The 26008-nt window shown below is 39.0% G+C and overlaps 1 protein-coding gene across 19 annotated transcripts in view; it reads left to right on the top strand.

Annotated features, from left to right (window-relative positions):
* ENOX1 (ecto-NOX disulfide-thiol exchanger 1) overlaps positions 1-26008 on the top strand; it is a 358280-nt gene that overhangs the window by 256450 nt on the left and 75822 nt on the right. For all 19 annotated transcript variants that reach the window (XM_072928853.1, XM_072928835.1, XM_072928826.1 and 16 more), the window contains 4 exons: positions 433-606; positions 2315-2521; positions 9946-10179; positions 20855-21067. In XM_072928853.1, coding sequence (XP_072784954.1) covers positions 471-606; positions 2315-2521; positions 9946-10179; positions 20855-21067 — 790 coding nt within the window. In that variant the 5' untranslated portion in view covers positions 433-470. The remainder of the gene's footprint in view (positions 1-432; positions 607-2314; positions 2522-9945; positions 10180-20854; positions 21068-26008) is intronic.

Genomic DNA, 26008 nt, shown 5'->3' with positions numbered 1-26008 from the left:
ATGCTTTGGGCAGAAAGCAATGTAAACACCACAGTAGTAATATGAAAAGAAAATTGCATTCCAGATAATAACAGATATTCATGGTGCATGGTTTTACATGTTAGTGTGCTATATTTTACTCAGTCATGTTAATATTTTAGATTATGTAACATTCCCTTCTAGTTTATTTTTTTTTAACTGAGAATGCAGCTCCCTCCTCCTCATCCCCCTCCCCCTCTTCCTTTCCCTTTCTCTCTCCTTCTCCCTGTCTGCTCCCTATTTCTCTGCTTTTTCCATTTTTCCATTTTTCCTTTTCTCCTTCTCCTAATTCTTACAGTGATGCTTGTGAAATAAACAAGGAAAATGGACTTAAAGGGAAACTGTCCATACAAGAAAATTTTAACTAGTAGTTTCAAGATTTATAAGCCAGGATTTTATGTTCTATACTTACAGATTCAATCTGTGTACCAGGCTTTGATCCAAGCCTTAGCATGATGACTGGAATCACTCCAATTAACCCAATGATACCAGGCATGGGGTTAGTGCCACCACCACCACCAACAGATGTGCCTATAGTCAAAGAAATAATTCACTGCAAAAGCTGCACGCTCTTTCCTCCAAACCCAAGTAAGTGCAACTGAAGAAAGACTGTTACTTTCCTAAATGCATTGCATGAATTTTTTTTATCTAATAACAGTAATGCTTTATAATTACAGGCATGTGTGGTCTTTCCATCTAAGGTCTATTATATGTGTAAAGCATGGTATGGCATAAGAGCATCCTTATTCGCCTCTGTAAGGTCACATAAAAAACTATGAAGCTTGTACAGAAAAGAAAAATACTTAAAGAAAAGTAACACAGCCTAAAGATCTACACTGCTCATAGTATATACCTGTCTTTCCCGTAGATCAGGATGTCACAAAACATAAAGCTAATATGGTGCTGTTCATTTCTGCACTCTCCTTCAGGTGCTTGTAGTTAGATGGGACTGATCTGGGCTCGTGTCCCTGAACACAGTGCCTTGCACCCCAAAACGCCTCACTTCAGTCCCTTTTTGAGGGACATGGAGGGAAAGGGGGCTACAGCTTGTGTCCTGCCATTTTTTTAAAAGTTCAACATGGCAGATGAGTTCCTTTTTCTTTTTGAATGCAGGGTCTAGGTTCCCTCCTGTTCCTGCTACGACTGTGCAAATGGAAAACTCTTCCCACTCAGATACCAGCTCAGGCACAAACCCTGATTTTGTGTGTTGGTCCCATGAGTTTCCGAGCCATCATACTAGTGACTTTAGCTTTCACTGTGAAATGAGAACATTAAGCAAATATTCAGGTGCTCTGGATTTGCAGTGTATCCAGATCACAGTTTAATCAAACTGGTTGTGTATGTGAGTATGTATGTATGTATATATATATGTACACTTTAAGGTTGCAACATCCTTTACTGTGTTAAAGTGCCAAAACAGTAAATCATTAGTCATATTCATCCTTAGAGAATTACTTTCACTGTGTATAAACAAGGTGAAGCATTATGAAAGTTTTTATTTTTTATACAACTTTCAAAAACTTAATAGTTTTTCCAATATAAGCGTGTATAAATTCTCTCTATATATACATGAAGGTAGAATTTCTATCTACTCCACCTCATGAGCACTTGTAAACAATGAGGTTATCCTTTCCCTGTGCTGCTGCCTGCTCCATTATCTGGCAACAAGACAAAACAGATAACCGGCAGAGTGTTTTCATCATGCTGTCACTTTGTTGTGTTTCCCACTTTGTTTTTCTGTGCTCCTGTACTCTGAGACAGAAATGAAATTATGCTAATACCAGGGAAAGGTGTCCAGCCCAAGTGCACAGGGTGTACGCAGCATGGGCTTGCTCACAGCCCACACACTTGGTGAGCGTGGTGAGTGATGGGTATGAGCCAGAAATGGTGCAGTTCAGGCTTTGACTGCACTGCACTAGAGTCTGAGATCTGTGCTCAGGGTCAAATCAGTTGCAGAAGCCCCTCTGCTTTGAAACAGAATATTTTTTTTGGTTTTGTGTGGCTGTACAGGGAATAGAAAAACAGACCCTTTCAGACGTCACTGTCTGTCCTGGAGAACAACCTGCAGTGGCAGAAATAAATGTTTGAAGTACCACCTAAAGCTTGAAAGGGTTTAGATTCAAGTAATCGATTTTGGATAATCTCTGCAATATTCAATTATTTTGCTTGTCCCCCTTTTCTGCCTCTATACTATGTCAAGTAACTCTTGCTGCCCAGAACTGATTGAAGGGGTGTATAGAGCCAATGGATCAAAAGACAAATTTTGTATTCCAATGTGATTTCTGTTTTGACTTAGATCTTCCGCCACCTTCGACAAGAGAGAGACCTCCTGGGTGTAAAACAGTGTTTGTTGGAGGATTACCAGAAAATGCAACGGAGGAAATTATTCAGGAAGTCTTTGAGCAGTGTGGAGATATAACAGCAATTCGGAAAAGCAAGAAGAATTTTTGTCACATCCGTTTTGCAGAGGAGTTCATGGTTGATAAAGCCATTTACCTTTCTGGTACTTCACACTCTTTAATGGATTTTCCTTGCTTCTCATTTGTGCTTTGTGATGCTAATGCTTGATTATTTTCTTAGCTTTTATCTCAGCAAGTCTTTCTTGAACTCAGTGGCTATAGCATGATGTTGCAAGGGGCAATTCTGTTATTTCTCTCCGTCTGCCAATATTCATGCATGGTGTTGTATGTTACTTACCTGGGGGCAATTTCTTGCTATCCCACAACAATGCAATAGGTCCTGAAATTCACTACAGAACAGTCTTGTTTTCGATTTACACGGGTTTATATAGTTTTGCTCACAGGTTGTGGAAAGAGGAGGGCACCAGGCCAGGAACTCTGCTGTTTTCCAGTGCCAATTTTTCTGAGAGGCTGGCAATTTCACTGGCATATTTTTATAGATTTGTGGTGCAGCCTGAATAAAGTCTGTCTTTATGCATGCATGTATTCAGCTACTGCATGGGTTAGATTCTGCGTCCCATCTGTAGGCTATGTCTGTTTCCTCCAATGACAATGAGTGCTGCAGAAATTGCAGGGTGTAAAATTTCAAAATCTCTCTATTTTCCAACAAAGGAACAGACAAAAAAAAAAAAAACCCAAAACAAAACAAAAAACCAAGAAAACAACCCCCTCCTCCCCCAAACTAATTCACAGGGGAAAAAATTAAGAAAAAATCTGAAAAACAAGTCTGCTTTCACATTTTTTTGGCTTCTGTGACTGTCAGCATCCTGTTAAGGTTAATTTCCTTCATCTGAGGATTGACTTGCTAAGCAAGTCCTTTTTCACCTTACTGAGTTGTCTCACATGCACTGTATGTACTTGCCTGCGCTCCACAGGCTGGTTCATCCATCCATCCATCTTTCTGGGTCCTGGAGAGACACAAAAGCACTGTTTTGCCTCACAATTGTAGTGTAACACTTTCAACCCATATGCAGTGTATTCTTGATAAACAAGTTCCAGGGAGTGCTCCTTGGCCAAGACAAGCTGACACAGACTGGCTTACATATGCCCACCCTGTGTCAGGTGACCTCAAAGCACCCACTGGGACCATCCTTCTGAGCTTGGGAGAGAGTTAGCAACCTAGAATTCTTGTTTGAGCTCCCACCCCGACTATCTTCTCCATAAGGAGAGAATCTCAACATCCTGTAGGTGTCTGTAGGAAGCCCACACAGAGAGACACAAGCTGTCTCTCAAATCAAGTCAACTATATAGAAAGATAGAGAGAAGCAAAGAAAGAGAGAGAAAGAAAGGGGGGGGGGAGAGGGAGAGGGAGAGAGAAAGGAAAGAAAGGGAAGAAAGAGAGAAAAAGAAGGAAGGGAGAGAGGAAGGGAGGGAAAAAAGAAAAGAAAGCAAGAAAAGAAAGAAAGAAAGCAAGAGAGAAAGAGAGAGAGAGAGAGAGAGAGAGAAAGAAAGAAAGAAAGAAAGAAAGAAGGAAAGAAAGAAAGAAGGAAAGAAAGAAAGAAGGAAAGAAAGAAGAAAGAAAGAAGGAAAGAAAGAAGGAAAGAAAGAAGGAAAGAAAGAAGGAAAGAAAGAAGGAAAGAAAGAAAGAAAGAAAGAAAGAAAGAAAGAAAGAAAGAAAGAAAGAAAGAAAGAAAGAAAGAAAGAAAGAAAGAAAGAAAGAAAGAAAGAAAGAAAGAAAGAAAGAAAGAAAGAAAGAAAGAAAGAAAGAAAGAAAGAAAGAAAGAAAGAAAGAAAGAAAGAAAGAAAAGAAAGAAAGAAAGAAGGAAAGAAAGAAGGAAAGAAAGAAAGAAGGAAAGAAAGAAGGAAAGAAAGAAGGAAAGAAAGAAAGAAAGAAAGAAAGAAAGAAAGAAAGAAAGAAAGAAAGAAAGAAGAAAGAAAGAAAGAAAGAAAGAAAGAAAGAAAGAAAGAAAGAAAGAAAGAAAGAAAGAAAGAAAGAAAGAAAGAAAGAAAGAAAGAAAGAAAGAAAGAAAGAAAGAAAGAAAGAAAGAAAGAAAGAAAGAGGAAGGAAGGAAAGCCTTTCAGCTTTGGAAATATATCATAAGAAAAAACTTAGATCCTTTGTTTCACAAAGGTTTTCCTTTGGGTTTTTATGTTGTTTGAGGTTTTTTTTTCCTAACTTGGCGGCTTGCTTTAAATACCTATTCGAAGAACTACAGAAAATCATGAGTTTTACAAGGGCTATGTAAAGATTTGAAATATTGCTATAATTTCAGGTGGTTTATTCCAAATCTTTATTCCACTCTTGATTTGTCTTTTTTTTTTTTTTTTTCATTTTCACTTAATTTCTTTTCTCCCCTCCACCCCCACCCACTCTTCCTGATTTCCATGCTTCTTATTCATTTGTTTATTCATGTTACTTCCAAAATGCTGTAGATCATTGCAGTAGACTAGAGACATCACAAGCAGTAGCACATTTACCATTTTGTTTAGGGTACCCTAGTAACAGAACAGGAGAGGGCCACACCAGATTCAGTAAGAACTGGTATTATAATAAACAAAAAGTGGCAAAAAAAGAGATCAAAGAAGAGCTCAAAAATATACAGGCTGCCACCCTGGGCCAGAACCAGTGTTTCTCTAGCTCAGTTTTCTGCTTCTCAGCAGTCGGCTGCACCCTTTGCTTAGCTCCAATTTTTATTTTAATTTTATTTGCCTTAAATCCTGAAGGATCATAGAAGTGGGAAATTCTTTGTGCTGCTGTGTGTCCTCATTCATAATGCACCAGAATGCTCACTCAGAAGACAGGACATGAGTAGAAATGGAGGTGAAAGATTCCTTTCCTCATTATTCCTCATTCTGAATTTTCTGCAAATTTAATTCCAAGTTACTGGTGCATCATTCATTCTTCTGTTTCCTTCCATCACAGTCATGCTGCTGTCTGTGCCTCCTCTTACGTCTGCTCTGCAGCCTCCCTTCCCATCCGTTTTTTTCCTCCACACCTCTTCATTCTTCCAAAGTGTTGTACCTATTGCCTCCAAACAGACAAGGGGAAGAACCAGTGGAATTGACAGGGATGAGAAAGAAATGCAGGAGCACTCTGTAGGCAAGTTCCACTTTTTTTTACCAAGGCTGCTGAGCTCTGCAGATGAAACACGAAGCACTGACTGTCCCCCACCACTACCAGGGAGGTCTGGCACTAGACAGGGGCATGTTTTCCTTGTACTGAAATATCGGGGAAGGAGGGGTTTACCAGTCTTTATTTGAATCTCAAACGTAATATATTCTGAAATGGTGGGAACAAAGCATATTTTTAAGGCATTTTACTTTCCCTGTAAGAGACAAAAGAGATGTACAAACATAGTATGTGTGTTATATTAGGGGAAAGTCATGCCTTTGATATTTCTGGTATAATGATAATTTTGTCTACCTAATCAGTTTTATCTTTCTACCCCATCTAATCTCATCAAGTTTTGCATTTATCCCATGCTTATCATCAGAATAGAGCAAGTGATTACAAAATACATCAAGCAGTTTAATCACCGTTTTTTTTTTTCCTTTGTACTCCCAAATAAATGTGTATGAAAAAGGAGACTGGAAGACTATGATAAAAATGGGTATGGGTACTATGATAAAAATGTTCTCCTACAATAGGTAGAAGACTATGATAAAAATGTTGACTTGAGGAAGGATAGGTTTCATTTAGCCTTTAAAGATATATTTTGATCTCACAAGGAAACGACTTTCTAAAATCATCATACCAGCCCATGAGAAAGCTTGTTCTCGAAACTGTATGTACTTTACTCTTTTGGCTGATAATTCATTTTATTGAAGCCCCCAGACTTGAATATATGGCACAAGCGGGTGTCTGGAGACAGACCTGTTTACACCCCAAAAGCCCATGTGTGCATTTTTCCTGTGCTGATATTTAACCCTATGGGTTTCCTTTGAGTACCATTTACTTATTTAATTTTAAGTTCTCTCTGATCACCATTAACACTCTGATCTAGATCCCCAGTTAGCCCTCAGCTATTGGCTGGTCCCCAGTATAGCAACACTCAAAGGTAAGTCAAGCCATGGAGTTTGCACTAGACCTGTGACATGAAAATACTGTTTGATTTTTATTTAGCACTTTCATTAACTTTTCCTGTTTCTGCTCATTTAAAGTGAGGATCTTGGCAAGTTCCCAAAGTCTTTTCCTCTTCCACTGTGTGCAAACCTGAAATTAAAAATGGCAAGTCAGGCACAAAGTTAATGCTAGCTGCAGCCCTGAGTAAAGAGATGGGGAAAAAAATTCATTGCCCATGCATGAAGGGGAGGCAGTGCCAGGTGTTTCCTACATTCAAACACCCTCAAACATCAATAAGGAGACATGGTATTGAAAAAAAAAAAAAAAGAGCCTCCCAGGTGCCTTGAGGCTCAAAATTTCCAGCACAGATGGGTGCTTAAGTATCTCATGTACAAAATAGAACCCGCCAGTTGTGCATGCAGTCTTTCTGATTATCAAGCCATCACGGAGTCTGTTCTCCCCTGGCCAGGTCATTGGTACTGTAGTGTCTGCAAAACACAGTGTATGAAAATGCAAGAAGCCATCCTTAAGGCATTTTTTGGTAAGGGAAAGATGCCAAACTGTGACCATTCTGATCTGACTTTGAAGCTAACACCGCTCTGGACTAGGAGATATCCAAGGTCCCTTCTTAGCTAGGTTATTCTAAGTTTCTGTGCTGGTGGAAATCACCTGGCTTGCTGACCACCTTCAGTCTTTAGAGTTAAATAAGCCGTCACATTTTTTTGATGTGACTCATGGTAAATTTCCAAAATCTGTTAACTTAGTTTCCCAAAGGGAACCATTTATACAGTGTTACTGCAATTTACTCTATTCAGGTATTTTTCCCATTAACTTCAAAAATGAGGGCCACCTTAATGCAACTCAGCTTTGCCAGTGCACACAAAACTTATGGATGCATAATCCTTTTCTTTAGCTCTTTTTTCAGCTTATGTGAGGGGCCTTGATGTCCACAAGAGTTTTGCCTCCTGCAGTGCTGTATTTCTGTCTCTGCCCATAACTATTGTGCTTCCCCCAAGGGAAGCAAAAGCAGGGGGAGAGGAAGAGAGATTGAGTCCTCCTGGAAAGTGCAGCCCAGCTGGGAGATTTAATTTTAGGTTCATGAGACCTGGCACCTTGGCAATGTCCTTTACATTGCTGATAATGCTGTTCTGGCACAGAGCAAACACTGTGTGAGGAATGCAGCTGGCACGCCAAACTGGCAGGGAGCAGGGGGCTAACATTTGTCACAGTTATCAGGGTAGCTGCACCACTGACCCCTTTTGGCTGACTCCTTTGTGCCTCCACCTCTGTGGATAAAACCATGTAATAAACACCCTCATTAGTTCAGAGCCCATTCTGAAAGGTCACCCATGCTCTTCTTCTGTTATGTCCCGCTGAATAGGGTGTATCTGTAACTCTTCCCTTCAATGCCTTTGGGACTAGAGTTACAGGTATGTGGCTGCCAAAAGCTTTTGGGGTGAAGGAACGGTGTTTACTTCTCTAAGCTAGAGAAAGCAAAGCGAAGAGGAATTTAAAATAATAAACAGTCCCCTCCTTTGCCACTCCTACAATATCCAGTTTTACTTCACCCCAAGCTCCTGAACCTTGGAGACCAGATTTGATAGGTTCCATTGGTAGGAACCTACTAAAACGCTTTCTTGGTAGGGCAATTTTTTTATGCCTTTTGGTTTTGAAGGACCTCTGAAACATTTAGGTCAAGTTTTTCATCTGGGTTTGCACTCCTTACTGGACAATGAAAGTCTTATCTTTTCCTCACCTGCAGACTCCTTAGCTGAACTCCACAAGGTGTTTGAAAGGAAAACGTGAAATCAAAAGGCACACAGATTACTTTTTATTTGAAGGATCACTACATATATGGATATTTAATGTCTTTGAAGCTGTTGTCTCACATGTGCTGAAGTACAGACAATCCCTTGTGTTCATACAGCAGGATGTGTTTCCAGCAGTAAAACAGAGTTTGCCTAGATACACATTTCTGCAAGGATGTGCTTAACCTACTACACAATTCTCAGCTTTGCTATTCCTGGAGGGAGCTCAGAACTGAGTTTTAACTGTGGTGGTGAGGTCCTAAAGCTCTTAAAACCACAGGCAAACGACAAGACTGGAAGGTAGGTTCTCTTGGATTGCCAACCAAAAGAAGCAAATACCATTTTTCCTGACATTTTGAATAGAAGTTTCCTCTCCCTGGAGTTATTTTGCAGTGGTTGCAGTAGTGTGCGTTTCTGAAGAGCTTCCTGTGTGCCAGCACAGCACAGAATTAATCTCTGCAGCATCCAGTCATTTGAGAAATCTCTGATGGGTTGTTGCATGTTGGCATCGAGAAATTAGAGCTATCCTGTGTAGACTGATTAATTTTACCCACATTTGAAGGCTCTGTTTGAAGCCTTCTTCATAGTATTTTCTCATACTTTCTCTGAGTTTGTATTTTAAAAGTTAGATGAACTGCTTTGTGTATATATTTGTGCCTTAGAAATAAAACGTGGAAAAAAGACAAGTGCCCAACTATGGCCACAAAAGCTCCTCTTATAGCTTTGGCATGATTTTTTGACCTCTGACAGTAGTCAGGAGTTTTAGTTCAGAGCATGACCCTTTTGTACTGCTGTGTAGCCCTTAACTTTAAGCCTTTGCAGTGTGCTAACTTTACAATACGGTACATTGACCAAATTACAAATATGCAGAATATCCTTAAAGATAAGGCACAGTAGGTTTCATTATTTATTCTGAAAGGAGTCTTGCAAATGCCTAATATATCTGTCCCTACTTTAGAAATTACTTTAAAGAATGATGAACTCAATTAATTTGTAGGTGATTTGTATTTGCTGCTAGATTATTTTTGTGGGGGAATTTGAAAATAGTGGTTGCAATTGTAAAGTCTCAGAATTTGAGATCTAGCATCACTGTAGTTATGGAACATAACTACATAACTTTGTAGCACAGGAATTTATGTAGCACAATTTCCACATTCACTTGTAGTTATGGCTTTTAGAAAATTCAGCCTTTCCCCATACTTCCAGTTCCTTTGGCAGGGTGGAGAAAAACAGTAGACTGAACATGATCTCAACAGGATCATTGGAAGAAGGATTTCCCATTCAGACTAAACCAAATCTATTTTAAATAATTGGTTTTTGTTTATCTGACTTCTATGCTTTTAAAAGTTGGAAGCATCATGTGGAAAAATGACATCTTTTGAGAGATTCCTAAACAGAAATGTACATCCTATACCTTAGGGTTGACTTTTCAGTTAATCTACTATGGTGATAGGTGGTGCAGGAAATGCTGAAGAAAAATGAGTGGATGGATGTTTATCTTCTTGTGAAAACATGGTGATTGATAGATATTGCATAAATATGGGGGGATCTGTTAATTTACATTTTTACCTGGCTGCACTTGAAAGTGGGGGAAAAAATGGAAGAGAAATCTAAGCAAATAAATCCTGCAACAGTTAGTTCTACTTGTTGATTTCAGGTTACCGCATGAGATTAGGATCTAGCACAGACAAAAAGGATTCAGGTCGCCTTCATGTTGATTTTGCTCAGGCAAGAGATGACTTTTATGAATGGGAATGCAAACAAAGAATGCTGGCCAGAGAAGAACGCCACAGACGTAAAATGGAAGAAGACAGACTGCGCCCTCCTTCTCCTCCGGCAATAATGCATTATTCTGAACACGAAGCTGCTTTGCTGGCTGAAAAATTGAAAGGTAAGCAGCATTGGCTACTTCTCAGTTTATTATTCTGTAAAAGCAGGAGCCATGCAGAGGCCAGAGCAGTGAAGCCAACTCCTCTCTGAGGTGTTTCATTACTTGCCCTGTTAGCTTTCCTCCATTGAAATGGCTTTCTTCGCCAATTCTATGCCAAGGGCAATGATACTCACCCACCTGCTGGAAATGCATGACACGTGTCTATCTACCTTTGCTTTAACAGTGAAAACACAGCCTTCAGAATGCTACACGTGGGCTTTTTATCTGTTAAGTTGCTGCCTAATATATCTTGGAAATACTCTCACAGTAAGGCAACCTGTTGCAAGCATCCTTCTTCACATGAAATGTCTTATTCTTAAAATTACTTTAATCCTCAACATGTAGGTTACTCCTACACATGCATTCAACTGTCTCTGGCATTCAAATTGCCCTCAGGAGCTGACACAACTTATGACACACACCATCCAGTCTTTCAGTCCCTCTTTAGGGTTAGAATTACTTGTGCAGAAGAGTGTCATGTTTTGGTATGTGTTTGCTTCGTTGTTTGTTTTTTTCTAGGTACATTTACTAAGTTAATATTTTTCCAGGGTGCACTTCAAGGATTCATTTTATTTGAATAGCTAACATAAGCAGTAAGAAGTAAAGAAATAAAGTTATTAATGGTAACAAAATTTCAAAGAAATATCTAGCAAACAAATCTGCACACCACTTAGAGTTGTATTTATTTTCATCAAGTGTTTAGCAGTTGTGTTTGGCATTCTTTCCCCCATGATGGCCAAGCACATTGCTTAACTGTGTGCCAGGTCACAAGAAGCTGTGATTCTTGCCACTATTTCAGAATTATCTAGATTAGGCTTAGACTATCTAGCTGTCATCACACTGGTCTCTGTTCTAACTATGAAATATGTTTGGGGAGCTGAAGAAGGACAGTGCAATGTGTTTCATCCTTGGAGCGTGGAGCAGAGATGCACCCTGCTGTCTCTCTGAGTACTGCACTAGTTGCAGTTAGTTGTTGCTACTACCTCAGTCACTTACTAATTTGGCTGACTCTTGTGCCCACCAGATGCACTTCTCCATAAAAAAATTAATCAACCTATTTGATAGATTGGTGAAATAACCCAGATGAGTTGATAGACCAGGAGAAAGGAGGCCCTAATACAATAAATTTTAATTCATACCTAGCTTCCAGTCCAGTTTTAGATCCATCTGGTTTTAGTTGAATATTTTAAGAGTTAATCTTTTGTAGGGAAGTTTTTCTTTAAGTAGTAAGGCCTAGAGGTTTCCTGAACAAAACCAGAAAATGCAATAGTCTGGGAAATTTCTTCCATATGGCTAGTCATTGCTTGGGGCAACTGAATGTGGGTTTTTGCAAGATGTTGAAGATGACTAGAAGGATTTTTCTTTTCATTTTGGGAAGTTTCCATACTTAATTAAAATCCACTCCAAGCATTTATATCTTTGGTTCTCTTAAGGGAAATTTAACCAGAGCTTGACATATATGCTCAACTTTAATTTAAAAATGCTTTAGCACAATATAGACCAACACTATGTGCATAAATGTTTCTCCAGAAATAAGCTTTCAGCAATGTACGTCACTTTAAAAAAAAAAAAAAAAAAGTTAAGTTTATTTTTTTATTGGTTGAAAATCATTAAAATCCAGCAAAATAATATATTGCAATTTAAAAAGTTCTGCTAATTAACAATTGCCTTGCTGTGATTGTTGTGAGATTAAAGACACCAGCCCTGGATCGTACTGATATGTAAGGGTGGAGAATGCAGAAATGACCCCTTTCTTCTCAGTGGGCATGAGCTGTGTCCTGCTTTAGGTAGTAAAGAAAGCAGAGCGGGCCTCAGTAGTTGCACTGGTCTACTTTACCTTCCCTATGGCATCATAGCCAGTATCTGTAAAATTGTGGCATTGAACTTTATTGGCTCCCTTGGGCAACATGGAATCACCACATGAGATCTTTGTGACATCCTAAAAAAAGAAGTAAAGTAATGATTAAAGAAAATTCTTCAGCTCTGGCAAGAGGCAGTTCATGTAATATGCTGATACAATCACTAAGGTTGGAAGAGACCTCTAAGATTGAGTCCAACCGTAATCATACATTCACAATTTAAATGTGGACTTCAGATTAAAGTAGCAGAATATATATATATGTATATGTATGTATGTATGTATGTGTATATAGAAATATATGTATTTATATAATATATATGTGTGTATATGTGTATGTCTACGTGTGTACGTATATATATATATATATGTACACACATAGACATACACATATACACACACACTCACATAGATATGTAAAACTTGGAGTTAAAATCTCAGGTCTCTGTATCATCACCATATTTGCACTGCTGCAAAAGCCTGGACAATTCATCCTAAAGTAAAGAAGGATCACAATATATCTACACTTGTCAGGACTTAACTTGAACAATTGTTTCTTCAGCAGATGCTCTGCAGTTCTTTTCTTAAGGAAAGTCATGACTTTGCTGTGGTGCCCATTTCAAAAGACTCCTGAGCTCTGTTGGCAGCTCATGAGACAGAGCTGCAAGTGCCCAACATGCAGGTTTCAGCTCCTGCAGTGCCTCCAGAAGTTCATGGAGCAGCACTAGCTAAAAAGCAAGCCAAAATAACTAAGCATATTTCAACCCAAGATACTGCTTTGCAACCACAGATATAGATAACTTGGTCAGAATCCAAGCAACTTTTGTTGTCAAAATAACCTTGGAAATTCCTGACAGCATGGAAGTCTTATGGTGGGCAGATGAAGCAGACTTATCCACCACTCCCCTAGTGTGGTTTAGATATTTACTGAGTCTGTGACAGAGGTGACAAGATATCTTTTTCACTTTCTGCAAACTGCAGCATAAGACTAAGAAATCATTGGTTTTGTGTAATAGACTTGGCTGGAAACTCTTGCCCCAGTATTGTCAGCATGTTCCTATTCCTCTGGTGTGCTGAACTTACCTGGTACTTCAGTGACTGTGGTTGAGAGAGTACTGAGGAACTTTTGTTCCAGTTGGAAACAGAATTTCATTGTAAATCTTCATCCAGGTAGTCTCTACTGGTGTGGAGCTTCACAGAACAAAGGAACCTCAGTGCCTGGTGGCTGGGGCTGGAATCCACTGCATTTGAGGCCTCATATACATGAGGATTTGTAATATACTCTCCATTCCCTGTAGACTACACTGAATCCCTTCACATATGCAAAAAACTTGGTTTGAACACCTAATTTTTGCAGAAATTAAGGAGATCCATCAAACTATGGACCAGTGCAGCTTTTCACCACTTTGTAATTCAGTGTGTATCAAACAGTGTTTGCTTATGTGTATCTCCCATTCCTTTTTGCCTTTTTTCTTTAATTAAAATCTTCATTACTCCTGCAAATGACGTCCTTCTTAACTCTCTCCTTGTTGGCAGTATGAACATTTTTTTCCTGCACCATTCATGTCATAAGCCTGAGCCTCGATTATCAAAATGAAATGAGCTCCAGCATTCCAACAACATGAGTAACATGAAGAGCATGAAATCCTTCTTATCTGTGTTATTTGAGAAAATACCTCAATAAATTCACATATGTGAACTCTGGGAATCCAAGGTCTTTTACAATGAAGTGTAAATGTTATTTACCTCCTTAAACAGCGTTTGAAAACAGACCTTGAGTTCTTGTTTTGACAAAACCAGCAGAATATTGTGTCTTCTGCTATTACACTAGAAAAAAAGTGACTTTTGCTTCTGGTTCATTGCAGCACTTGTGTGTGTGTTTGAGATTTTAATTCCTCAGTGTTAAATCAGATGTGTTATTACTGCACAGTGGAATGTGTCGGTAGATATTTACGTTCAAATTTGCATGCTCTGACATCTGTTTTCCTGGGTGCGTTATACACAGTTAAGTCGTGTGGTGCCCAGAACATGACACAACTGGAGATAGGCTGAACCTTTTAAGTGGAATGCTGCTCTGTCAGGTGCATTGGAACAAAACATTTTAATCTGTGCTTATGACATTTGCGTTTCAAAGCAGGATTTCAAACATTATGGTTTTCTTAATTCAAGCATATCTGATACCTAATGGTATCATCTTCAGAAATCACTTCTTGCAAATAAGATCCTTTAAAATGCTACATATGTCTTACTTGCTGTGGGTAGCTAAATAGTTCTATGACTTAACAAAGGCATCTCTTTATACTGAATATCTGGTTTTTTAAATATTTTGAGCAAAGGAGACATAAATATCTGAGAGTTAAATACAATACCCTGGAATTTATCTCCCTTTTTAATATAGTGGGGTTTTTTTATGAGCACAGGGAAGTTATTCATACAGTTTTTCATTTTAAGAAATATAATTTAAAAACTGAGAAGCTGTGGCTTTGCCAGGCACTGTATTATCCCTTGAAGAGAGCACAAAATGGAAATTTAAACAAATAGATGGCAGTTACAGTAGAATGAGGGATGTGCCTTCCACAAGACTCAGGTAACATCAAGCCTGACAATCTCAACTCTTGCACATCGTTTGAAATATAAACAACATTTAATTGCTTGGGAGATAGGATATTTCACTGAGACGAAAAATACACTGCTTTCATTATCACCCTGCACTTGGGAGCCAGACTGGTGGAGCACTGCAGAAACAGTGCAGTCATGCAGAGTGGCAAGTCTCACCCAGAAAGGATCAAATTCAGTGCAGAGCTTTGTCAGAAGGGGAGGCAAAGTGAGATCCTATGAACAAATCCAGTGAATGCTAGGTCTAAATGCTGATACTCTGGACCTTTTTTTAGCCCATTTTTTTTTATTAGTGGTATATCAGAACAGAGCCCTGAAACAGGCATGTTTCGACACTTTAGCATCAAATCTGTTCACTCACCCTTCCTGGTTTTAGATTATCGTTTTCTCCTTCCTTCTTCCATATGCTGCTGACATCTGCTGTGGCACAATACATCTGGCTCCGAGAGCCTCGCACAGGGGCTGTGAGCAGGCACGGTGCGAGGGCACTTTTGTCTGCTTGCAGAAGAGCATAAGGTGGGTTCAGCTATCAGCAGTCTGGTAACCCAATTCCCGGGGCACGTCCCTCCCAAAGCCTCCAGGAGGTACACTCACTGCTTAGTGCATTACTAAAATCATCCTCCCTCACCTCAGCTGTATTGTATCAATTCAGATTTTGAGGTTTTAATATAAACCCACTGGATTAAATGCACCACACTGCAAAATGACTCAAGTTCATTACTAAGAGCTGGGAAATGGCAAGTCACTGATCAAAAAGTTTTTGGTGTGATTTTGAGAAATATGGAAGAAACTCAATAACCTCATAATTGCTTTTCATTGGAAATAATGGCACTATCAGGAGAAGACAATGGATTTCTGTGTCTGACATGAAACACCCACCCCAGGAAGAATCTTGTGTGATTTAATTTGAAAGAAAGAAAGAGTTTGATTATGTAGGGGGAAGAGACTACTTTTTAATATATCTTTCAGTGAACATACACATGTATTTTTATCAAATCTAGTGTCAGCTAGAGATTTGTTATATAACTAGAAAAGTTTCTTGGTTATAGTATGCAGTTAAGGCTATTTAAAAAGAGTAAGGTGGATATTAATCATTCTTTAAAATAACCCTTTGGCAGTAAGAATTTATATTTCTTGATTCTTACTTGTTATGCAATGCCACTGGGTTAAAAATTTTATTAATCCCAAAAGTACTAGACTGATGTGTGTGATGCATGGCACAATTATATAAGGGATTTGAGCAGGAAAAAAAGAAGGTGAGGGTAGTAGACTGAAGAGTTGTGTTTCTAGGTCACTGGCAGGCACTCTGTACAGAAGAAGCTCTTAAGCCAAGAGAAAAATAGGTTGTCATTTTGGCACCAGAAGTGGTGTGTGCTGGAAAGAAAATTGTTCCTGATGCATGGGGGAGCTGGGCTGAGCCTGCTGATGAGAGAGGTTAGTGAACCTTTTTTCTGACCTGATTCACCCACAGCAGTTGCCTCCTAAAGTTTATTCTTTTTTGTGTTGAATTCAGTCTTTGCAGTTTAGAAATCTTAGTTATAATTTAATAAATTATCAAGTCATAAATCAGATTAATGGAAACCTTAGCCATACATCCTTACCTGGCTATGGTTATATGTAATGAAGACGTTTGCATCCTGAACTGAACTGTGCCGCCTTCCTGTTTGAACTGGGCCCAGTTTGACAAACTGGAACTGGAGTCTGAGCAGCTGAGCAGCTCCAGGCAGACTGAGGGCAGTATCACCATGAGCAAAGGGGTGGTGCTGAGCGTGGGCATGAGGCAGGGAACACATCTTCCCATGCCACTGCTACAGCTGGCAGAGGACAGGCTGTTAATCAGAGGCAAAAAAGGACAGACACTATCCCACCACTCTTGTCCTTTCTCTGCCTGACCTTCAGCACAGTCATGCTCAATACTCACAAGAACACCTTCAGGGGTGTTTGTTAATTGGGTTTCTGCTGGTCAGGGCAGAACTTGGCGTAAAGGTATACCTGCCCTTTCCCATCTTACAGAGGGGCAGGAGAACAGTGAGGTCATTAATGCTTCCCGAAACATAGGCAAACTGCACAGAAGCTTTCTAGGTGTAGTCACTGGAGTAAAGACCAACAGCTCTGTCTTTTCAGCATGTCTTTGCAAGCCTGGGATGTTGCATTAAGGGGGCAAGATTCAGGACAAGAGACAATGTATGGTGACTCTGGACAACATCATAGCCCATAGGACAATGTAGAAGGTTTGCTGTGATTTAGAGAGACTCCAAGTGTTATGTGAAATATCTCAGATGCTTTTCAAACATCTGAGAAAGTCCAGGGTTGGAAAGATAATAAAAAGGCTAAATCAGTAGCCCAGTGTTTGGTCTTGTCCTAGCTAGAAGTCCAGCATGCAATGTCACTCTTGAAACACAGAAATACCAAGTTAGCTATATTTGCAATATACCTGTAAGTGTAAAAATTACAGAAATAAGAGTGTTCAAATGCCTGGCTTCAGAGTGATGGATTAGTCTATGTCCTTTCTAATTGCTAAGACCTTAGACACCATCACTGAAGTTGTGAAAGCACCTGATGTAGGTTCTTAACACTCAGAGGTAAATAGTCATGTTTGAGGGTACTCTGAGCTGAATCCTGCCCTGTGTTACACCAGGGAAACTCCATTAGCTGAAAGTAAAACCTCTTTTCCAACACGTTTTCCCAGGATACCATTCTGTAGCAGTTGTCACAGCTTTTTCAATTAATGTTAATTCCAATTGGGGTTGCTTAGAGGTGGTCAAATTACAAGAAGAAAACTGCAAAACATTTGTCAACAATTATTCCCTTTTTTCATAGAAATATTCCTTTTAACAATTTTCTGGGCAGATCTAGGGACACATTTTCTTTTCTTTATATTTCATTTCATCTAAGTTGTAAGCTCAGATTTAAATGTCAAATATCTGTCGTTTATATAAGAGGAATTTGAAATATCTTATCTCTAGTACCCTATGATTGAGTCTGGCAGCACCTGGAAATCGCTGCCGATGGAGACCCAGCAAGCCATCCTAGATGGATGAGAAATCTTCAAATGACACGACGTTGTCAGAGCTTGTATTGGAGCTGCCCTTTACAGGGACACGCGGGGGTGCAGGTGCTTGCAGCAGGTGTCCTTGTGGAATGGTTGGGATTACTCCAACCAAACGTGTGCCTGTTGCAGGGATGTCAATACAGGAGCAGGCCAGCCCAGGCTCCCTTTGCAGCTGCTTGAGGGAAGCAGGCACTTCTGGGGCACAGTTCACCTCACTGTCAGACAATGAAAACAGGACTGATAAAACCTGCCTTATTTGCTTAGAATATGATGTGACTTGAAGAAGGAAAAAGCTCTAGGAGAAAGAAATAATTTGCCGCATGCTTATTTTAAAAGAACAATTACATATGGGAACATGTCTTATATAAAGGAATTTATTTGAAGAGTGTGTTTTTAAACAGTGTATAATTATGTGCATCCTACCATGAGGAAATAATTTTGAACAGAATTAGGAGTTCTGTTTTATTTTTTTTTTAAATAAACGGCTGCAATCATAAGGCAGTTCACGCTCTGTTTAAATTAGATTCCATTGCTGCATTTCTTCTACTATTTATCTACTAACTAAAAAAGAAATGAACAATCAGATTTTCTAAGGCAATCTCTCATTGCTAAGAAAGTATTCTGAATGAAAAAAATGGATTCACAGTGAGTTACCTTATACCAGTCACTAAGTGAGCTCAAGAATATAAAAGTTAGAAATCAAGGTGACATAAATTTTAAAACTGTAGAGAAAAGATTTTATTAACTAATGTGCTCCTGTTGTGCATATATTACCCTCTAGCATTTTTGAATGTAACTTCTAATTATGTAATCAATGAAGATGCTGATGTTTACCAATGAAAGGATTTTTTCCTGCTCTGTGAGCAGAGCTGTGAATTAACTATAACAGTCCCACAGTCCTCTGCAGCTCCCTGGAAGTACAGTGTGATGAAAAGAGGTTTTCAGCATGTCCTTTTAAATGGGTAGAATCTATGGGGCAGAAGGATGATATGTTTGCAAACATCCCTTACAGACACCCACTGTGACTGATAAAAACAAAATGAGGGGAGGGTGTTCTATTTCATAGAGATATATGCAAAGCATATATCTCTATAGCAAAACAACACATAAATGAGTACTGGGGAGAGACTAAAAGAAGGAAAAGGGAGGATATTTCTGTGCTGCTGGTTTTCCTCATGCGTGGAAACATGCTAACATTGCTAGAAACCATTACAGGTTATTCTTATTTACTAGTGTAATTATAATAAACATTGCGTTTCAGGGATGAGTTCTTGGCTGTGTTGCATCTTTGACATCCAATTCCATGCAACTCAGCAGGCTGAAGATTTTTCCCAAGTATTTTGGAGAGACTTATCCTCGTGTTTTCTTGCAGTGAAGAGAATTTGCATGAGTCTTGTTTTCATTTGGCATTTCAGGGGTCTATATTCAGCCAACCTCACCCATCAGAGCCACTTAATACATTCCTGCTGCAAATGTACCCAGCAAAGCTCAGAAGTGGAGTTTAAGCCAAGGAGACAATATGAAATTAAAGGATACCCACCTGACTCTTCCTGTCCAGCGAAAATTAATGAATGGTGATAATGAATCGCATATTAATGTTTTATAACAGATACACCATTGTACACAGAGAAGGTGTTATGTGTTTTCTTGGAGGATCTTGGGTGAACATGCCTATTCAGCTGTGGAGAGCAAATCTTATTGCTGTTGCTGAAAGCATGTTTCAGTTAATAAGATGTTAAAGATCAGGCAATGTAAAAATTTCTTCTTCAGAGGCTGTGGGTACAGAACATGTCACTAGTACTCTCTGTATTTTAGGCTACTCACTTTTTAAGGAAGTGATTATTGATTCAGAATAAAAGCCAAAATCTTCACTTAACAATTAGTATTTCATTATTCTTCGTATGTGGAAAGCAGACTGGTACAAACTGTGTCACCTGTTTCTGTATCCTGTAACACATTTGGCTCGGTTTAATATTTTCAAGTTTTTGTTTTAAGTGTCTGTTGGTTGTGACTACACTGCATCTTCCTGCCATAACCATATACCTTCTTCTACAGAAAGGAGCCATCTAAAATATATATACAGAAATACAACCAAAAAGCACTAGATAAGATGTTTAAAATGAGTTGTTGGGAAATTGAAGTTTTATTGAATAAAATCCTGGTGAAAAAATGATATCGAATTGCACAAAAATGGTTCCACAGGAAGACACTGTTGTAATAATATTTTTTTGCAGTTCAGTCTAAATGGGACTTAAAAAGAAATGTTTCTTCTTAATCCTGACGAAGCCTGAAGTGTAATGGATGCTGTGCTTAGAGTCTTCTGAGGAAGCTGAGAGCACTGTCAGAGGAAAGAAGATTACCTGGGGAGGGAGTGTACAAAATCTAGCCTTCAGTCTTGGCAATCTTTCTGCAGAGAAAAACAACTTTCATTACCTGAATGGCAAAAATGAAGCTGTAATCCAGATGTTTTCCTGAATTCATCTGGAATCCTTTAAAAATATATGTAATCTGAAACATAAAACAAATAGTAGAAAACAAATAATACAAAACTAATGCTGGCACATTGCCTGTTCAAAGCAGTTCCTTGTAATTAATCAGTGTTTTGAGGAGAAATTGTTCAGCTTCAGCATTGTTCCTTAATTAACAACACGATGTTAGTGAAATCTGCTGACAGAACTATGGCTGAGCCCAAGCTCCAAGACTGAGCTTTTGGCTGAGCAGATTATCACAGACACATTTCATTTCCTCAGTGAGTCCAGTACCACAGAGGTCTCCTCACTCCCGCTGTAAGGTCATTCCATATCACTGAACGGCTTTAGGGAGACATTGCGAAAGTGAAGACACAGGCCACAGGGAAGGGGGGCAGGCTGCTTTTTGTTGTGAGAAAGCTATTAAAATGAGGAGAAGACAAGTCTTGAAGGAAGATTTATGTAGTTTCACATGGCTGTATTGGCTTCTTACATCTGATAGAACAAAGGACACAAAAGTTGCCCGAAATGATATACTGAAAGCAGGATTTATGGTGATTTTAATGTGACATGGAGCAGAAAATGTGTTCTCAGCAGGATATTTATGCCTGCAATTTGAAACCTGTGCTTTGATTGTTCTAGATGATAGCAAGTTTTCCGAGGCCATCACGGTGCTGCTCACCTGGATTGAGCGAGGTGAGGTGAATCGTCGCTCTGCAAACCAGTTCTATTCCATGGTGCAGTCGGCCAACAGCCACGTCCGCCGGCTCATGAATGAAAAGGCGGCTCACGAGCAAGAAATGGAGCAAGCCAAGGAGAGTTTCAAAAATGCCTTAACAGGGATCCTCACTCAATGTAAGTAACTCCCTTTTTGTCAGTGTCATAGTAGTGATGGTGGTGGTGGTGGTAGTGGTTTTATCATTTTGCTTGTTTGTTTGGGGGTAAGTAGTTGCAATGCAGTCATGCTCTACTTCATATCCTATTTCATACTCTATGGCAGTTTGGAGGATCAAGGACCATTCCTAAGAACTTATTATTCAAGGTGAGCAAAGTTTCAGTAGTTTTTTTTATTAATAGATGAAGATGTGCTCTATTCACATTGTCTACTGTTGTGTAGACATAACGCTTCAAGAATGGACAAGTCAGAAGCCTCACTGCTCTGAGAAAAAAAGCATGGTTTTTTTGAGAGAAGGTATATGTGGCCTGTGTGTGTCAGCCAGTTAACTAGGTCAATTACAGAATAGAGCACAATTAGGTAGTATTTTTTCCTGGGTTTAGGTAAAAGGCAGTAGAATCCAGTAACTTGTAGGGATATACTCACAGGTAAAGGCCACCTCCACAGTAGAAAAGTATGCTGTACTGCTGCTGGCATCAGGACTGGTTGGCTGATACAATGCCAGTATTAATTGGGCAGATAAACTGTCTTAAATATCTAGTGCTGGCAGCTATTTCCTTAGTACAGAAATACAATCAATGAACTTACGCTAATGAGGTTCCCTCATAAAACAATGATCAGGATACTTGCCTAGAAGTTTTCTTCAAAGGCAGGAGAGAGGAGAGGAGGGGAGAAGAGAGGAAAGGAAAGGAGAGGAGAGGAGAATATGAGAAAAAGAAAAAAGAAAAGACAATGAAGAAAGGAGAAAGGAAACTGATTTAGTTGTTGGTGGTTTTAACGTGTCTACTAATGGCTCCTCAAGGAAGAGGCATTATGATACTCAGAAAAGTGAAGTCTGAAGCCAACTCTAATGCGCCAGTTGAGAACAAAACTCAAGATAATTTACCAGATAGAGGACACTGAAGTTGTTACATTGTAATTTCTGAATCATACCCCTAATCTTTACATTAAAAAAAAAAATCCCTAAAGGCTTTTGTGCAATTTATTTTTGGTCCCTCAGTGGACATCCTTTAAAAGTTAGGGTTGAAGGCATAAGCTTGTATGGACTTGTCTGGCTTAGCAGAGCAGCCACTAAAGCTTCCTGCATAAGTGATGGAGAACTCATCATCTCAGAAGACAAATTCACCTTAGGGCATATATCCTAATGTAAGAGTTCAGATGCCAGAACTTAGAAACAAAGATTCTGGGCCAAAGACATTTTATTTCTGTGGACATATGTTCAGAGGGTAAATTTAAAAGACTAGCTAATTCCCTTGGTAATTTGCTAGGCATTGTTGTCTTCTGTCTCAGCATCTAAAAGGCAGTGTGATGCACAGAGATGCAAGCACCACTCATGGCGTGCTGTTCAGTTCACGCCAGGGCCTCTCTAGTTTTGTGTGCAGCAGCCAGCTCTAGCATTCAGAAATGCCTTCTTCAGCTGCATTAAAAAAAGTCCCCCATTGTCAGCAGGCTGAACTTTAGTTAAATCAGTCTAAATTAGCCCATTTGTCACCAACTGTTGTAGAACATCTGTCACTTCGAAATAGAGATCCCTGTAGTTTCAGGTGGAAATATGCAGTTTTGACTGTTTTGCTCCTGTAATGTGGTGAATGCTGAACTTACAAAACCAGAAATAGCTCTGGCTTCAAAATGTGAATTTCCTAGTGCCACAGTAAAAGCAGAGTCTGGAAGAAGAAAGTTTCTGATAGATCTGGCCTAGGAGGACAAGGTCAGCAAAAAGCATCCTCAGGGAAGTTGTTACGCTGTGGATTTTACAAGTTTCAGAAGCTTTCCATATGTTCCCCATTGTTTATTTTATAAACATTATGAACATTGACCATTATTAGCATTAATATGTCTTATTAAAATTCCTTGCAAAAGTGCTGTGAACAGATGGATAATGTTTTTCCTTTACACATGTATATGCCTACGGTTACTAAGCATGGAGATTCTGAAATGAGCTTCCCTTTTTCAAGGAAATTTGAATTGATCTGTATTTGAATTGATCTGAAGAATATTCTTCATGCACCTTTTTCCACTGCTGTTCCAAAGTCCTGCATAATTGGTTACTTTATGAAGAAGAATTTGAAAATACAAGGTGTCCAAAATAGGTGTGTGTAGCCTATTAAATTCTGTAGACTGACAGAAACCCACTTCTTCTCTTCTGCAGTAAGGATCCAAAAGTCTAGTGTAATGCTGCATCTGTGTGGCCATTTGACATAAATATTACAGTATTTTAAAAATATCATGTGGCAGTCCTCTCCCATGAACTAGTTCAGATGTCAATTTAGAGCTGACCATTCTGGGCTTTCTTTGCGGTCAGAAGAGAAGAATAAGAATCTCCACAGAATGAGTCATCAAGCTGACCTCATGGTGTTCTTCCAATAAGATGAATCATCCCTTGAATATGCCATTTTTTTTCTCTGCTGCCCATAGAGGATTCACAGGGGGCCTAGCTCTGAACCAGATGTCCCACTTTTCACATGCCTTGTTCAGAGCAGATTAATCCCACTTACTGTGTTCAGCATTGGTACAGACAGGTGTAGCATAAAGGAAGAACTTGGAGTTAGATAAAAATGCCAGCAATGAATGTTATGGAGAGTGAAAAAGAAATAAAATTGGCTTCAGGTTCACTCACTGGAACACACACACTCACACACATACACACCCACAGTCTTAGTGGATCTCAGTAGAAAATACTTTCTTATTAATGAGGATTAATGTGACCAGAGCATTTCATCTTATGGCCTAACTAATAAAGAAGTACAGGCATTGAAATCCCTGCTACAAATTTGTGCCTGGAGGTATTTAGGAGATTACTGAGCAGATTACCCCTAAAAATTTGGGTCAATTGCACAGCACGTGAATTAATTACCTCATCAAGGTACTTTTGCCAGGATAATCTGTGAAATAAAGTGTTTTACTGTTGTCACACCACAAATTTATAGCACCTGATTTAAGTGCTACAAGGAGTCTTAGCTTTGATATGGTGCTTCTTCAGTTGTTTAAGGGATAAAGAGAGAAAAATATACACTGCCTTCTTTTTATGAAATTACTTAGTTTTTCTAGATCTGAATTTGTTCTTAAAGTATGGATTGTTTTCAAGGATTTTTTTGATAGATCTGTATTTATGGTTTGACATCTATTTACTTCCACATCTTAGATACATTTGACACTGCCCCTTGACTTTCTATTTATCTCTGTTTCATTTCCTCACAAACCACCTTTTCATTCTAAGGTTTACAGACATTGATCCTCATGTTGAAGGAAAATGGAGGCCCTAGAGATATCCCTGTTGGGCTGTTGGTGTTTTTTTAGACTACACCAAAGCTGCAATTACCTCCTCTGACTCTCTTCTCCATGCACTGTAAACTTTGCCTACCTCTTACTGAGTTTTCAGACTATTTAATGAAGTCTCCCTTGACAACACTGAAAAAAGTACCTACAGGTGAATAAAATTTCCATATTCAAAAATTAATTTAATATCTAAAGAGTAAGACACACAAGGTGATGGAAGTGTCCCAGTATACTAGTTCACAGGTTATACACACGGTATAATGAAGTCTCCCATGGCTGGTTACTGAGCAGATTATGACACTCCCTCATTTGATAATTTTTGTTCATTTTACTAACAAACTAACGGACTTAGTGGACTCTGAAACCAAGTCCCCATCAGAATCTGTGAATCAGGCACTTGTGTGCCTTTGGGGGAACGGTGGGAATGTGGATTTTATCATGGAGCCCCCTGGCCAGAATATTTGACATAGATTATAGAATCAGTAAGGTTGGAAAAGACCTCTAAGATCAATTGAGTCCTGCCTTTGAATGAACATCACCATGCCAACTAAACCATAGCACTAAGTGCCATGTCAAATCATTTCTTAAGCTTCAGTCACTTCCAGGGATGATACCTTCACCACTGCCCTGGGCAGTCTGTTCCAATGGTTAACCACTGAAAAAATTATTCGTCATGTCCAGGATGAACATGGACAAGGGGGAATGGCTTTAAACTGAAAGGGGACCGGTTTAGATTAGATATCAGGAAGAAAAATTATGTGAGAGTGGTGACACACTGGCACAGGTTGCCCAGAGACGCTGTGGATGCCCTATCCCTGGCAGTGTTCAAGGTCAGGTTGGATGGGGCTCTGAGCAACCTGGTCTAGTGGAAGTTATCCCTGCCCATGGCCAGAGGTTGAAACCAGATGATCTTTTAGATCCATTCCAATCCAAACCATTCTATGATTCTATGGATTATGAGATTATGCAGTTTACCTCCTTTGCCTGTTGCTAAGCATCTTCAGCCCTTATTTGTGAAACAGGAAGTGAAGCTAGATTCAACTTTGAGCTGATTCAGTAGGCCTGTCTGTTTAGGAAGAATCAAAGGTTTGGGGAGAAGGCTGTGTGTCATATGCCCCTTTTTGGGACTCTCACAGTTGTCACCTTGAGTTTTCCTTTCCTTTCTACTAAAAAACTCCAGTGTATTAGATTACATCAAATATTTTTATCAAATAGCTGGTAGATATCTGACATGAATTATACCCCTATTAAAAAAAATTGTATTTAAATAATTCCAAAGGGAAAAGCATTTTCAATAGACTGAATAAAATTCTCCTCCTTTCAGGTTTCTTCATTTTTATTTTCTGATCTCCCTGGATATGATTTAATCTGTTTTAACACTATCAATGCCTTCACATTTTTTTAATGTTAAAAAATTAAGAAAAATATTAAAAATACTTTTTGAGTTCTCTTCAAAAAATGATTGGCATCAGTTTTGTTTTTCTCTTTACAGGTTCACTTCAGAAGTTGCTCTCTTGCTTTACAAAAGATAGAATTTACATTGATACAATGATGATTGGTAAAATCACTGTCTCATCTGATTTCCTTTAAATTCTATTCTTCTGTACTTTCTTCCAAAAATCCTT

This window comes from Taeniopygia guttata, chromosome 1, assembly GCF_048771995.1.
Source record: "Taeniopygia guttata chromosome 1, bTaeGut7.mat, whole genome shotgun sequence".
Lineage (NCBI taxonomy): Eukaryota > Metazoa > Chordata > Aves > Passeriformes > Estrildidae > Taeniopygia > Taeniopygia guttata.
The sequence above is the reverse complement of the archived record's forward strand: the minus strand, read 5'-3'. Positions and strand labels throughout refer to the sequence as shown.